At 44.5% G+C, this 15,633-nt stretch overlaps 1 protein-coding gene across 3 annotated transcripts in view; it reads right to left on the reverse strand.

Moving 5' to 3' along the window:
* SETBP1 (SET binding protein 1) overlaps positions 1-15,633 on the reverse strand; it is a 277,042-nt gene that overhangs the window by 9,125 nt on the left and 252,284 nt on the right. For all 3 annotated transcript variants that reach the window (XR_013843348.1, XM_079994676.1, XM_079994677.1), the window contains one exon: positions 6,553-6,726. Coding sequence is in view for 2 of the 3 variants with exons in the window: in XM_079994676.1 (XP_079850802.1) it covers positions 6,553-6,726 (174 nt within the window). In the remaining variant the exon portion in view is untranslated. The remainder of the gene's footprint in view (positions 1-6,552; positions 6,727-15,633) is intronic.

Raw genomic sequence — 15,633 nt, forward strand, 5'->3', positions numbered from 1 at the left:
AAGACTGTCACGGAAGAACAGCAATTTATATAATGTGCCTGTAAGCTTGCCATTAATATTACCTTAGTAAACTGCCTGAATTAATGAATTAAAATTAGTAACATTCCAGCAAGGAAACACAGTTTTCATTTCCTAATGTATCATTGGGCCCAATGTTCTTTCAAGGTATGAATTGTTGCGGCACTAATGGCTTCTTGCTTCCTTCCCTTCTTGGAAGAAAAAAAGTTTTCAAAATAGTCATACCTATGACTAGTTACAGATGCTTCAGGTTGTGGGTTTTTTGGGTTACGGATGCGCCAAAACCCAGAAGTACCGGAATGGGTTACTTTCGGGTTTCGGCAGTCGTGCATGCACAGAAGTGCTAAATCGCGCTTTGCGCATGTGCAGAAGTGCCGAATCACAACCGCGCATGCGCAGATGCGCTGCTGCGTTTTGCAAATGTGCCTCCTGCATGGATCACATTCGCAACCCGAGTATCCACTGTAGTTGCAATTTTGCAGTTTCCCTTCTTTCCACCCTCTGGAGATAGATAGATGATAGATAGATAGATAGATAGATAGATGATAGATAGATAGATAGATAGATAGATAGATAGATAGATATAGATAGATAGATAACATTTATTGTATGTGGCCCAGATTCAGTGCTCTCTGCCTGTGAGCACAAGGGCTGAAGACCTTAGCATATCTAATACTAACATCCAATGACAAGTTCAGTATATCTCAACTGTAATAGTACTGCTCAGTTCTGGGGGGGGGGCAGGGTAGAACTTCAATCAATGGATTCAAATTACAGGAAAGGAAGATTTCACGTAAATATTAGGAAGAACTTTCTGATGGCAAGAGCTGTTTAACAGTGGAACACACTACAGTGGTGCCCCGCAAGACGAACGCCTCGCAAGATGGAAAACCTGCTAGACGAAAGGGTTTTCCGTTTTGGAGGCGCTTCGCAAAACGAATTTCCCTATGGGCTTGCTTCACAAGACGAAAATGTCTTGTGAGTTCCTGCGGGTTTTTTTCCCTTTCCCCCCCTTTTCCTAAGCCGCTAAGCCGCTTATCAGCTGATCTGCTGATAAGCCGCTTAACAGCTGATCGCTAAAAGCCGCTAAACCGCTAATAGCGCTAATCCGCTAAACTGTCAATGGGCTTGCTTCGCAAGACGAAAAAACCGCTATACGAAGAGCCTCACGGAACGGATTAATTTCGTCTTGCGAGGCACCACTGTACCTCATAAGGTGCTGGAGGTTTTTAAACAGTGGTTAGATGGCCATAGATTCTTTAGCTGTGATTCACACATTGCAGGGTATTGGACTAGATTGGAGTTTCCAAAACTTGGACTACAACTCCCATCATCCCTAGCTAGCAGGAGCAGTGGTCAGGGATGATGGAAATTGTAGTCCAAAAGTAGCTGGAGACCCAAGTTTGGGAAACCCTGGACTAGATTAACTTTAGGGTCCCTTCCGACTCTACAGTTCTCTGATTCTGTGAAAAACAATTCTCTCTATATTAGATTCCCTCTAAATCAGCCGTTTTCAACCTGTTGGTCCCCAGATGTCGTTGGACTACAACTCCCATCATCCCTAGCTAGCAAGGCCAGAGCTCAGGGATAATGGGAGTTGTAGTCCAACAACATCTGGGGACCCACAGGTTGAGAACCGCTGCTCTAAATTAACTTCAGTTTAGAAGTTCCCACAACCTCCAGTTACATTTTACTATTCAAGCACTCCTGGAAGTCTTCAGAAGGCAGACAGATTTTCTATGAAGGCTCATTTCCAGAAGGACTATTATATTAATGGGTTGCAACCATGCTGACCGTGTTAAAAATACAGCTGCTGTTGGAGTCTTCACAATAGAAAACTATGAACTACCGTATGTAGTGGAAGAAATATAAACACACCCCCACACTTCTGTCATTTGGAAGGTTTCATTTTAAAACAACAACAAGCAACCCCAACACTGTTGTATTGAGTTTTTTAAAACATAATTGGATAATGTGCTACCATGTTATTTGGCCTCGGCAAAGGCCTTGTGCAAACAAGCCCAACATCTTGTCACAATACAAGAAGCAGGAGCAAATCCTAAAGGAAAAACAACCAGACATTTGCTCTCATATAAATATATAAGAACGTGGGCGTTTAGTCTTTCAAAGACTGGTTTTCATATCTACACACCTATATTCTAAATCAAATAAACATTCAAAGATTCATTCTCAGGGCATCTTAGGTTCTTACATTCAAGAAGCTATTCCATCTCCATTCCTTTACCTTATCACCATTCATTCTTAATTTACCCGAAGAGGTGGGGCCAAATTAGACATCACATCATTCCCTGAATTAAGCTATTGCATAGAAGTTTCTTTTCCTTTGCTGTCACTTGATGCTCTGGTGGCTTAGTCTGGTGGCCCAGCTATGCCCCTATTTGGATAGGGACAGCCTAACTACTGTTGTCTATGCTCTGGTAACCTCCAGGTTAGATTAAACAATGCGTTATAAGCAGGGATGCTGCTGAGGATGGTTTGGATACTTCAGCTGGTGAAGAATTCAGCGGCCAGTTCATGGCTGGATTTAGGCTTGATGAGTCCCTAAGCTACTGAAGGTCATAGGGCCCTTTATATGTCCAGCTGTCCTTTGTCAACAACAAATTGCTGCTGTTTTTTTGTGTTGAATATATGCTATATGGTAATTTATGGACCTAATAGGTATCTAAAGCCATTTGAACATGACAAAAAATGTATTTTATCAGAATAATTGTTGAACTGAAATACAATTAACAAGAAGTATATTAATGGTGAAATACAATTAAGAAGGGGACGCAGGTGGCGCTGTGGGTTAAAGCCTCAGCGCCTAGGACTTGCCGATCGAAAGGTCGGCGGTTCGAATCCCTGCGGCGGGGTGCGCTCCCGCTGCTCGGTCCCAGCGCCTGCCAACCTAGCAGTTCGAAAGCACCTCCGGGTGCAAGTAGATAAATAGGGACCGCTTACCAGCGGGAAGGTAAACGGCGTTTCCGTGTGCGGCTCTGGCTCGCCAGAGCAGCGATGTCACGCTGGCCACGTGACCCGGAAGTGTCTCCGGACAGCGCTGGCCCCTGGCCTCTTAAGTGAGATGGGCGCACAACCCCAGAGTCTGGCAAGACTGGCCCGTACGGGCAGGGGTACCTTTACCTTTACCTTACAATTAAGAAGAAGTATATTAACAGTGAAATAATTATTAAGCTCTAACTGTATGTAGGTTTTATTTTATTTGCTTTTTTATCTTTTATTTTGGAAATGTACATCCAGTTTTTTCCCTTTAATTTTTTTTGGGGCCCCCAAGAGAGTGGGGCCCTAAGCTATAGCTTGTTTAGCTTATACGTAAATCTGGCACTGGGCCAAGTTGCTCACCTAGGCAAGATGTTTTGAGCATATTACAATGATCCTGGTCCAACTGCGCTGGCTACCAGTTAGTTTCCATGCCCAAATCAAAGTGCTGGTTTTGACCTATAAAGCCTTGAATGGGTCAGGATTGCAATACCTCAAGGACCACTTCTCCCCATATAAACCAACCTAGACTCTGCATTCATCATCTGGGGCCTTCTCTATGTGCCTCCTCCATGTGAGGTCCAGAGGGTGGCTACACAAGAACGGGGTCTTCTCTGTGGTGGCTCCCCATCTGTGGAATGTTCTCACCTGGTGCGTTCACTATATACCTTTAGGCACCAGGCAAAAATGTTCCTATTCAGCCAGGCCTTTGACATCTTATACCCCTCTTAAATGTATTTGTGGGAGTCGGGAGGAAGAGAGCTTTGTTGCTTTGTGTTGTTTGTTCTTGTTTTTATCACATATTTTGTGTTTTTATATTTTATTTTAATGTTGTGAACTGCCCTTAGATCTATAGATGAAGGGCATACATACAAACAAACAAACAAAATAAAATAATAAAATGATAATGACAATAATTCAGTCCTTCTTTCGGGGGGGGGGGCACTGTTAGAATTCATGCTCCATGATTGCAGTCATGGGATTGTTGTCTTTCACATGACGGTGTATGTTTTGACTCCACAGAGTGGGAAGTGACGGAGACAGGATGTTTGTGTTACTGTGTTCTGTGAAGTGGGACTATTGTCTTTTGTTCTTTTCTCTTTACTGTCTGATGCTAGAGAGAGAGGGAGCCATGCTGCAGTGCTCCATGTCTGTTTATATGTAAATAAAGTAGATTAGCCAAAATGCTGAGTTGCTGAGGTCTGTTACGCAAGTTGCGCAAACTCTGCAGATCCCTAAGTGTGCTGATGTCTGCTGGCATCGGTCGCTGTGATGTTTGGGCAGAAGAAAGCTTATGAAGCTCACGAACGATTGACCAGGAGGGAGAGAACATGCCAGTTGGGCATGTGTCTCTACCAGGGTCCTACTCAAGTGTAGGCTGAGCTCCTGACAGACACAGGGGTAAGCGTACCCCTAAACATTTTGTGAATCTTTGTACTTTTGTCCATTTACTGTGTTTATTTTTCCCACTTTGAACTATAAAATGGTGATTTTCTTGAGTCAAAATGAGAGTACCCCTAAGCATTTTTTAAAAGAAAAAAAGCACTGTCAATAATGCATACAGTGGTACCTCGGGTTAAGTACTTAATTCGTTCCAGAGGTCCGTTCTTAACCTGAAAGTGTTCTTAACCTGAAGCACCACTTTAGCTAATGGGGGCCTCCTGCTGCCGCTGTGCTGCCAGAGCCCAATTTCTGTTCTTATCCTGAAGCAAAGTTGTTAGCCTGAAGCACTATTTCTGGCTTAGTGGAGTGTGTAACCTGAAGCATATGTAACCTGAAGCATATGTAACCTGAAGCATATGTAACCCGAGGTACCACTGTACTTTGTCGTTTAATGAAACACAATCTCCCTTTTCCTAAGGACAAGGTAACGTGTGCTATTGGAAGGTACAGGTTCAGCAGAGCTGTGCAAGTCCTGAAGTGGTTGTGCAGATGCGTGAATCTTTGTCTGATGCACTGCAGCAATGTGTGTGTGTGTGTGTGTGTGTGGTGCGTGTGTGTGAAATGCGCCTGCATGAAAGGTTGCAGAAGAAGACTCTCTGTTCAATAGGTGGCCTCAAGCCATCCATTTGGTTTGAATCACAAGTGTATTTTTATTTCCTCCCAAAGCATTCTCAATCAGTTACAGGATATCCTCAACACCATCTCCTATCTCATTAACGCAGCTACAGTTTTCAATGAAGGATCAACATCTGGGTGACAGACAGACCGACCAACCGTCTACTTGGACGCCAGCTACACTGCAAAGTGCACCCATTATCTGAATCTGAATGAAACTTTTGAGCAAGCTTTCCGCTTCTTGGATCTGTGGAAGATTCACTGGCCATGTATTAGCTCTCCAGACTGCAATTCTATACACACATACCTGGGAGCAGAATCACAAGAGTTGGAACGGACTCTCAGGACCATCTAGTACAACCCCTTGCAATGCAAGAATCTCAGCTATAGCATCCATGACAGATGGCCACCCAACCTCTGCTTAAAAACCTCCAAGCAAGGAGAGCCCACAACCTCCAGAGGGAGTTTGTTCCATTGTCGAACAGCTCGTACTGTCAGAAAGTAATTCCTGATGTTGAGTCAGAATCTCCTTTCTTGTAACTTGAAGCCGTTGGTTGAATCCTGACAAGATAGAAGTACTGTTTTTGGGGCAGCTGTTTACCAGCTCCATCTGGTATGCAAGCTGAGACCCTATCTGCCCACAGACTGTCTTGCCAGAGTGGTGTATGCTCTGGTTATCTCCTGCTTGGACTGCTGCAATGCGCTCTACGTGGAGCCACCTTTGAAGGTGACCCGGAAACTACAATTAATTCAGAATGCGGCAGCTGGACTGGTGACTGGGAGCGGCGGCCGAGACCACATAACACTGGTCTTGAAAGATCTACATTGGCTCCTAGTACGTTTCCGAGCACAATTCAAAGTGTTGGTGCTGACCTTTAAAGCCCTAAACTGCCTCGGTCCTGTATACCTGAAGAATCGTCTCCACTCCCATCGTTCAGCCCGGACACTGAGGTCCAGCTCCGAGGGCCTTATGGTGGTTCCCTCACTGCGAGAAGCCAAGTTACAGGGAAGCAGGCAGAGGGCCTTCTCGGTAGTGGCCCCTGCCTTGTGGAATGCCCTCCCACCAGATGTCAAAGAGAACAACAACTACCAGACTTTTAGAAGACATCTGAAGGCAGCCCTGTTTAGGGAAGCTTTTAATCTTTAATAGACTATTGTATTTTGATATTCTGTTGGAAGCTGCCCAGAGTGGCTGGGGAAACCCAGCCAGATGGGCAGAGTATAAATTATTATTATTGTTATTATTATTATTATTATTATTATTATTATTATTATTATTATGAATACAACTAGTCGTGACGGCTGTGCTCTAATTCCAGTGTGCCTCTGAAGGCAACTTTCTGGGAATCCCAATTGGGGAGAGAGAGTCATGTCCTGTTTGCATCTTGTCGACATGGAGTCCTCCAGATGTTTACAAATGCTATAAATGTAATAAAACAGGAATAAATGAAACACCTGAGCTCATTTGAACATAATTACCTGCTTCTGAGGTGGCTGCCGTTGACGACGGTAAAAGAGATAATACTGGGGTTGAGGATATCACAACACTATCAAGAGATGCTGGTTTTCGACGGGTCATCACAGAAGAAGCAGAACCCTCATTTTTATTATGAAGCGAAGTCTGGTCTGCTTTTAGATGTGAACCGGCAATTCCTGGAGAGCAAAAACATAAGCAACACTAATCAATTATTATGCAGGAGAAGAAGAAAAATACAACCTTGGTCTTATCAGAAATATACAATAAATGCCCCGCTGTGTTTCGCAGGAAATCTTGCACCCCAGTATTCTCTGCTTGTAAATGTGCTTCTAATAATACAGTTTTGAGGGTTATGATTTATTATTATTATTATTATTATTGGGTTTCAGTCATTTTGCTTTAGGACATAACATAAACATTGATTCCTGGCCAACACATTATTGCCTTGCAAGTCTATTTTTAAAACAATATGAGGAAAGATGATAATCACGTCGCTATTTAGGGTTGTTTCAACATGTGCATCTGTACATGCTGGTATCTACCACACGATCACAAGGACGAGAACGGACAGGAATATCATTATGGTCCAACCAGTTACCCTACAGCACAACCCTCCAGACTTTGCTAGCCCAATGCATGCTTTCTTACTACATCAGGGCCATGCAGGTGATGGATTTGTTGAGTACAACACACTCAAATCTTCATCAGCTATCTTATATGTATCTCACCTTGAGATTGCCCTATTCTATCCTTAGGACAATCCTGCGAAACAAGGCATATTGAGAGAATATGATTGGCCCAGAGTCACCCAGTGTACTTTGTGGCTGAACAGGGATTTGAACGGAGCCTTCACTGACACACACCTTGATTGAACTACAACACTCTGAAACTTTCACATCCCTGGACTTGGGGCAATGAAAAGTAGAATGATGAAGGGCGAAAGCTTTAAGAATTCAAAAGCAGGTTCCATGTTGATGGTTGGAGTCCAATGTGGATCCTGAATATGAAAAGCTTTTTTATTATTACCACTAGAAGAAGAGATTTGAAGGGTGGATTGTTGTGGGTTTTTTTGCATTTAGTAAGAAGCTACCTAATTCACACTTCCTGAACCAAAACACAAACTGAAGCATAGCCTTCCTTCAAGATTCACACTTCTCTGAATTTTACGGCAAGGTTTTCCACCCAAGCATTGTGCACAAAAATGTATTGCATTAGCAAAAGTTACATACAAAAATGCATTGTACTAGGCGAAATGGGTTGCAAAAACATGTAGATCAGCTGAAGCTGTGTACAAAAATACATTTATGAGGGGGGAATTCCTACTCAAACCATGATGGGTTTTCATGAGGAATTCTAAAAAAGGAGTTTTTTGTTTGTTTTGCATATTGCTGCAGATATGCGCGAAACTGAGATAAACCAAAATTGACAGATTAATCCATCCCTAATATCCCACACCACTACCCGTGTTGGAAGGAAAACCTGGGATTTCCTTATTGCAAATGTACAGATTCTAACAAGGTGGAGCATGGTTTTGCACTGTGAAAGCAGCTCCCCTGCACATATTTCAGATAACAAAGCAGAATGCACAAACCACATGAGATGGTGTCAGACACAGTAGAAATGTGCAGCAAATTAGCAGTCATGCCAATATTTCGAAGATGGAAACAATTTTAGTGTGTGTGTGTGTGTGTGTGTGTGTGTGTGTGAGAGAGAGAGAGAGAGAGAGAGAGAGAGAGCTTGTATATTTAGAATACAATACTAACCACCTCCTGGATTTAACATCTGTTGATAATTAAGCTGAAGATCCTGTATAAAAAGCTCTATGAAAACTAGCAGCTGTAACCTCTTGACCTCCATTGCTAAAAAAAAAACAAAACCCAACCCAACCCCCAGTTCCCCCCGCCCCTAACCTACGTCTCTGTGAAACTGTGCTTCACCCTATCAAGAGGCAGTCATCCATTTTTCAAAGGTAATCCCTCACAAACCACTTATCCTCTCAAAATCTCTACCTGCACACAGTGTTTGCATTAGGGACCCCGTGATTTATGGATCCCTTCTCCTTGGATGTAGGGGCCTACTTCCTGTTGCCGTGGTTACTTGGCTCTTGGTTCAAGGTTAAACTACTCCCAGCTCAAAATCGGTGGCAGGCCCAAGCATCTAACAGCCGGATTTTATTGACTACCTTAGGCTGCTTCAAAGGTCAAAGACCAAAGTGCTGCCTACTCCCTTCAGGGGGAGTCAATACTTTCAATATTTTTATTCGGTTTCCTCCAAAGATGCTCGTGGGCGTGCGTGCACGCTTGGTTGCCACCTAGCTGGACCTCGCAAGGTCACACAAATCATTGAGGAACAGCGTTCTCCTGGGGAGCCGTTACCAATCTGACAGATGACTTCAAAAGAACGTATTGCCCACCCTTCGGCTCGACATTAGTTCTCCACAGGACCACTGGTTTTGCATCTTGAGAGTTCACTCTTGTTTCTAATTTACCACAGCCCTGTTTGGAAATGCAAACCCACGCCTTCTCGAATGCTCGGTCCAGATGGCGGCACGTTTAAGAACTTATAAAAGCACTAAATAGATGGAAATAAAGAAACAAAGCTTTGCAAACATGAGCATGCCATCCCGGGGGCGTTGAGGGATACCATGTGTCCTATTTTACAGAGGATGGTCCTCTCTTGGAAGAGTCCAAGTTTGGTTCAAAGATAAAACAGCAATCTGAAGGGAGAGCTGGAGAAGCCTTTAAGATGCCCATCAAGACTGGGCAGCACCTGGATAGCAGACTGAGCAGGCACACGGATCTTGTCCCCCCTCCCCATGGCAAGATGTATTGTATTTCTATTTAGATTAGAATAATTTCTAAATTGTCATGCCAGACCCTCCAAGTGCTGCAATTTTCCATGGACAGTCCCAGATTTACAGAAGCCATCTGATTTGATCCTGGAATGTCCCATTTTGCCTTAGGATGTCCCTATTTTCGTCAGAGAAATGTTGGAGGGTATGGAAAAGGAATGAGGGAGGTGTTCATGGTGAGTTCAGGCACCTCTTTTTCTAGAAAAAGAGCACTGGATGTCCCTATTTTCATGGGAGAATTGTTGGAGGGTATGAATCGAAATTGAAATATTTTATTGTCACTTGTACAACTTGTATACAGTGAGATTACACGAGCACCACCACTCATCTCTCTTAGTCTTAATTCCCCTTGTTTACTGACCCACACCCACCAAACCCGAAAGTCAGTTGCCCTGTTGTCATCTTTTCATTCAGCAGCCTAACAGCCCACGGATAGAAGCTGTTCTTTACCCTGTTGGTACAACTAATCATGCTTCTATATCTTCTGCCCGAGGGCAGGAGATCAAGAAAGTGCCGGCCAGGGTGCGAATAATCCCTGAGAATTTTCCTCACTCTCCTGAGGCAACGTTCTTCCACTATTTCATCCAGCGGATTCACAGGACAGCCCATAATATCTTGTGCAATATTCACCACCCTCCATAGGTACGTCCTATCAGTTGATGTCAAACCAGCGTACCACACCGTGATGCAGTATGAAAGGACACCTTCTATTCTGGACAGGTAGAAGGAGATCATCAAAACTTTCACAATTCTCTGAGTATGTCCCATTTTGCCTTAGGATGTCCCTATTTAATGTATGGTCTTCTTATTTTGGCAGCGTATCTCCTTTTCTCTGGGCACTTAACATTCTCCCTAGCCACTAGAGGTTAGCCTGAAGTTAAAGGGTTCGTGACTCAGTGCTTTGGGTGCAGAAGGTTGCAGGTTCAATCCTGGACATTTCCACCTAATAGCTATTGATGGGAAACAGTCTGGAAATCTACTAGCAATAAGAGTAGACTATATTGGGCCAGACTGGCAAACAGTTTTCTATGGCTGTTTTCCACAAAAAACCCAAAAGATACTCAAGAACTTGTCAATAACTGTAATGCAGGCGTCCAATTGAACCAATTGTGATTCTCTACTGAGGTGGACTCTTGCAAGATGAGCCAACAGTGTGATGCGGCAGCTAAAAAAGCCAATGCAATTCTGGGCTGCATCAATAGGAGTATAGCATCTAGATCAAGGGAAGTAATAGTGCCACTGTATTCTGCTCTGGTCAGACCTCACCTGGAGTACTGTGTCCAGTTCTGGGCACCACAGTTCAAGAAGGACACTGACAAACTGGAACGTGTCCAGAGGAGGGCAACCAAAATGGTCAAAGGCCTGGAAACGATGCCTTATGAGGAACGGCTAAGGGAGCTGGGCATGTTTAGCCTGGAGAAGAGGAGGTTAAGGGGTGATATGATAGCCATGTTCAAATATATAAAAGGATGTCACATAGAGGAGGGAGAAAGGTTGTTTTCTGCTGCTCCAGAGAAGCGGACACGGAGCAATGGTTCCAAACTACAAGAAAGAAGATTCCACCTAAACATTAGGAAGAACTTCCTGACAGTAAGAGCTGTTCGACAGTGGAATTTGCTGCCAAGGAGTGTGGTGGAGTCTCCTTCTTTGGAGGTCTTTAAGCAGAGGCTTGACAACCATATGTCAGGAGTGCTCTGATGGTGTTTCCTGCTTGGCAGGGGGTTGGACTCGATGGCCCTTGTGGTCTCTTCCAACTCTATGATTCTAAGATCATGAAATGATAAGAGGAACATCAGCCCAACACTTTGCTGACGCTAAGCAGGTCCGGGTCTGGTCAGTGCTTATATGGGGAGCACGTGTCTGCTTCCTTGATGGAAGTAAGGTGGGCTATAATTGCAAGAAAATAGAAAAATAAATAAAAGTAGGGCAAAAAGCTCAGGCTCACATCATAAAGACTAGCTATTCCATACCTGTTCAGAGACCCTGAATGTGCACTCTTTTTATTGCAAATTTAAAACACATTGATGGACCACAGGGGGTCTGGCAAAAAGGAAAGAAAGAAAAAGAACGTAGGCCTTTGAAGACTGACTGCAGCCCACCCCCGTTGCAGTGAAACCTTGTGCAAGAGGTGGCCAAGTTAACTGAAAGTAATATCCGGGCCAAAAGGCAGGCTGTCGACAAGTTCTGAACAAGTGAACTCAGGGCGAAGACAGACATGGCATGTAAAGTGCAGTGGTAGTAGTTTTCTGCCCAGAGAACAGACACTCTGGAAAGCGGAGATCGCAAGTGAAAACTGCTGCCCGCAACATACCGTAGAATGCGCATGCCCGTCTTTGCCTGCAGAGAGGGAGAGCCCGGCTGGGTGAGAGAACCCCAAGAGAGAGCGTCAAAAGTCCAAATTGTCAGTTGGAGAAAGGCCAGCTGGAAACCAGAGGAGGCTCTGCTTGGCAGCTGTGGGTTGCAAATGGGTTGTGGGCAACAGAAAGGGTGAATTCAGGTTACCGTTTTTTTCCCGCTCCATAAGACGCACTTTTTTCCTCCTAAAAAGTAAGGGGAAATGTGAGTGCGTCTTATGGAGCGAATGGCGCTGTGCGGAGAGGGAGAGCCGCACAGCCCCGCGCCCCTTCTGCGAAGCGGGAGGAGGAACGGAGCCCCTTCTGTTCCTCCTCCTGCTTGGCTGAAGGGGTGCTGCGCAGAGAGGGAGAACTGTGCAGCACCCCTTCAACGAAGCACCTCTACTGGCTTTCTGCCTTAGCCACGTGCAGCCCCGAAGGGGCAGGGGGAGCCTTCATCCCGCTGTCCTGAAGAGGCTTGGTGCGGCCATCCCAGAAGCCAGAACAGCCATAGACTATCCCAGAAGTGAGATCCCTCTTGCTGTTCTGGCTTCTGGGATTCAGAATATTTTTTTTCTAGCTTTCCTCCTCCCAAAACTAGGTGCGCCTTATGGTCTGGTGCACCTTATGGAGCGAAAAATTCGGTACCTGGGGGTGGGAGGGAAATACAGACTGTCATTCTGATGTCAACAGCATGTGGAGGCTGCTAAAAAATAAAGAAAAGTGCATGCATGAGGTTGTCTGGTTTCACAATCAAACTACCTGTTTGGAAGCACCCTGAAAAAAGTCCCTGCCCCCATGCATACCATATGGGGGAGAGACTAGACCATGGGCTGGCTGGGTCTGATGGGAAAGTCAGAGACACAATCTGGAGGGCAGCAGGTTTGGGAAGGGTGTTCTGGTCCATAGCTCCTGCCAGAATCCAGCAGCTATAAAGGGGCTATCTTAGGGGAAGCCTGCCAGCTGAGCCCAGCACCTGGTGCCTGGGGAAAAAACTTCCTAATGGGAAGAGCTGCTTTGCAGTGGTCCAGAGATGGTCTCTCTCTCTCTCTCTCTCTCTTTCCATGCTTACTTACAAAAAAGGGGAACAATACTGAAACGGGGGTACAACTTAAAAGGGGAGGGAAAAGGAAAGAAAATGAAATCTACACAATCTGTTATTTAGATAAAAAATATGACAAAAATTTGTGATTACAATTTCATCTTTAATTTGTGATTACAATTTCATCTTTTATTTCCCATTTATTCCTTAATTCTTTTTACATAAATTTGCTGCCATATCAAAATACTATTTTTAATGTTAATATTTTCATAATTTAGAAATGTTGATATAAGCAATTAATAAAAACTGCTGGGTTCACTCAAAAGCTGCTACAGATTTTAACATGGTATAATTTAGTTTAAGATATGTGCTGAAGGCCTCCCATTTTCATACAAATTCAATTCTCGGTTTATTTTTTTCAGATAGACTATCTAATTCAGCATATTCAGTCAATTTTTGTATCTACTCTTGTCTTGAAGGAATTATGGGATCTCAACTGCTGGACATGTTTAAGCAGAGGTGAGACAGTCAGCTATCCATCAGGGATGGTTCTGTAACTGCATTATTCGTTGTAGATCCTACACTGGGAAGTGGGGCTGCACTAAATGACCTCCAGCTCTAAAATTCTGTGATCAACTGGTGTCTGAGACACCCCCCCTCCAAAAAAGCATGCATACACTAAGCAGGGGGCGTCACTCTGACTGCGTCAAGTAGGACAGGTGTGGTTCTCCCCCATCTGTGAATTTGGTGACTGCACAGAGAGATACCTATAACTGGCAGGAAGGTCAATCAATGGTTTGAATCAACTGTTTGTGCATGTGTGTGTACAGAGGGGAAATTTTAAAGGCCCCTAGAAGCTGTTGGATTACAGAGCCTATCGACTCGGGTGATTTACACATTTTTTATGCTTCCGTTAGGATATGTGGTTAAGGTAATAATGCTGAGGGTTTTGGATTTAGGAACATCTATTACATCTAAGTCGTTTGTGGCCTGACTTCTCAGCCCCCCCCCAGCCCAACCCCAAAATAAATAAAACTAACTCCTGTTTGGGAAAATATCCAGCAACGTTTATTGTTCGGCTTGAAATCTGCACAGGAAAGGTTGGTGGACGACTATCGAGGGAAAGTCCAAAAAGAGAAACTTACCATATGGGCCTGAATAATAGCTGCACTCCCCCCGCCCCCCCCCCCGCTGAATTCCAAAAGTGAAAAGTTAAAGTGCGGCTTATATTCATGGCCTCCCCCAAGATGCCAGAAAGAAGGGGGAAGGGGAGAAGGCTGCCGGCAAAGCGGAATGGCTCCCCCCCCCCCCAGGAAGTAGCCCGGGAGCGCAGGGGAATGGTACCCGTAGGATTTTCTTCTACATTTGCGGGTGTGAGTGCGAAATTTTAAGGGAGTAGCTTATATTTGGGTATTGTCTTTTCTTTCTCTCCCCTCCCCGAATTTTAAAGGCACAGCTTATTTGCGGGTGTGGCTTATATTTGGGGCAATATGGTAATTCACCAACTGATGAACTGCTATAGGGTACGACCTGAAAAAAATGCACTAAAACCCACACCAGCTTTGTGACATCAGTAGGATGTTGATCAGACTCTCTCTCTCTCTCTCTCTCTCTCTCTCTCTCTCTGTGTGTGTGTGTGTGATTATATGTGATATATATATGTGACTTCAATACAGTGGTACCTCAGGTTACAAACGCTTCAGGTTACAGACGCTTCAGGTTAAAGACTCCGCTAACCCAGAAATAGTACCTCGGGTTAAGCACTTTGCTTCAGGATGAGAACAGAAATTGTGCTTTGGCAGCGCGGCGGCAGCAGGAGGCCTCAATAGCTAAAGTGGTGCTTTGGGTTAAAAACAGTTTCAGGTTAAGAACGCACCTCCGGAACGAATTAAGTTCTTAACCCGAGGTACCACTGTATTTGGTTTGACTCTGACCATCATTCCCTTATTTTTTTGCAATCCCCTCCTTTCTGGTCTTCCACTTCTCAACTTGCTTCCCTCAAGTCTATTCAGTACAGTGGTGCCCCGCAAGACGAACGCCTCGCAAGGCGGAAAACCCGCTAAACGAAAGGGTTTTCCGTTTTGGAGGCGCTTCGCAAAATGAATTTCTCTATGGGCTTGCTTCGCAAGACGAAAATGTCTTGCGAGTTACTGCGGGGTTTTTCCCCTCCCCTCCTTTTCCTAAGCCCTAAGCCGCTTATCAGCTGATCCGCTAAAAGCCGCTAAACCGCTAATAGCGCTAATCCGCTAAGATGTCAATGGGCTTGCTTCGCAAGACGAAAAAACCGCTATACGAAGAGCCTCACGGAACGGATTAATTTCGTCTTGCGAGGCACCACTGTACTGTGTTCCCAAAATGATTCACCTCTCTTGTCACTCTGATAATGCAACATCCCTCTCTGTTACAGCTTCCTGTCTGCTTCTTGGTTCAGGCCAAGCTCTTTGTCCTTTCCTTCAAATCCCTCTGTGGCCTTTTGCCCCATAAATTATTTGCTCTCATGCTCCTATGTGCACCTGCCCATGTTCTCCAAGCTCCTCCATCTTCCGTCATTTGACGGTCTCCTGCTTCACCCATAAACCCCACCCTTCCTCTCTTTCACTTTGGACTGCCTCTAGATGCCACCTAATGCACTTCCTTCATCTCCCTCCACAAAACTTCAAGGGGAGATGGTTTGTTTGTTCTGTTTTGATGGTGTTATGTATTTACATTTATGTTTTAGACATGGTGCCATAAATCACTAGGAGACCTTTAGACAACAAACAACATAACAACAACAACAACAACAACAACAACAACAACAACAACAACAGGTCTTTGGTGAACACACACCAGTTCCCATGTCCTACTGAAAGAGTGA

Source organism: Podarcis cretensis (assembly GCF_951804945.1).
Source record: "Podarcis cretensis genome assembly, chromosome: 11".
NCBI lineage: Eukaryota > Metazoa > Chordata > Lepidosauria > Squamata > Lacertidae > Podarcis > Podarcis cretensis.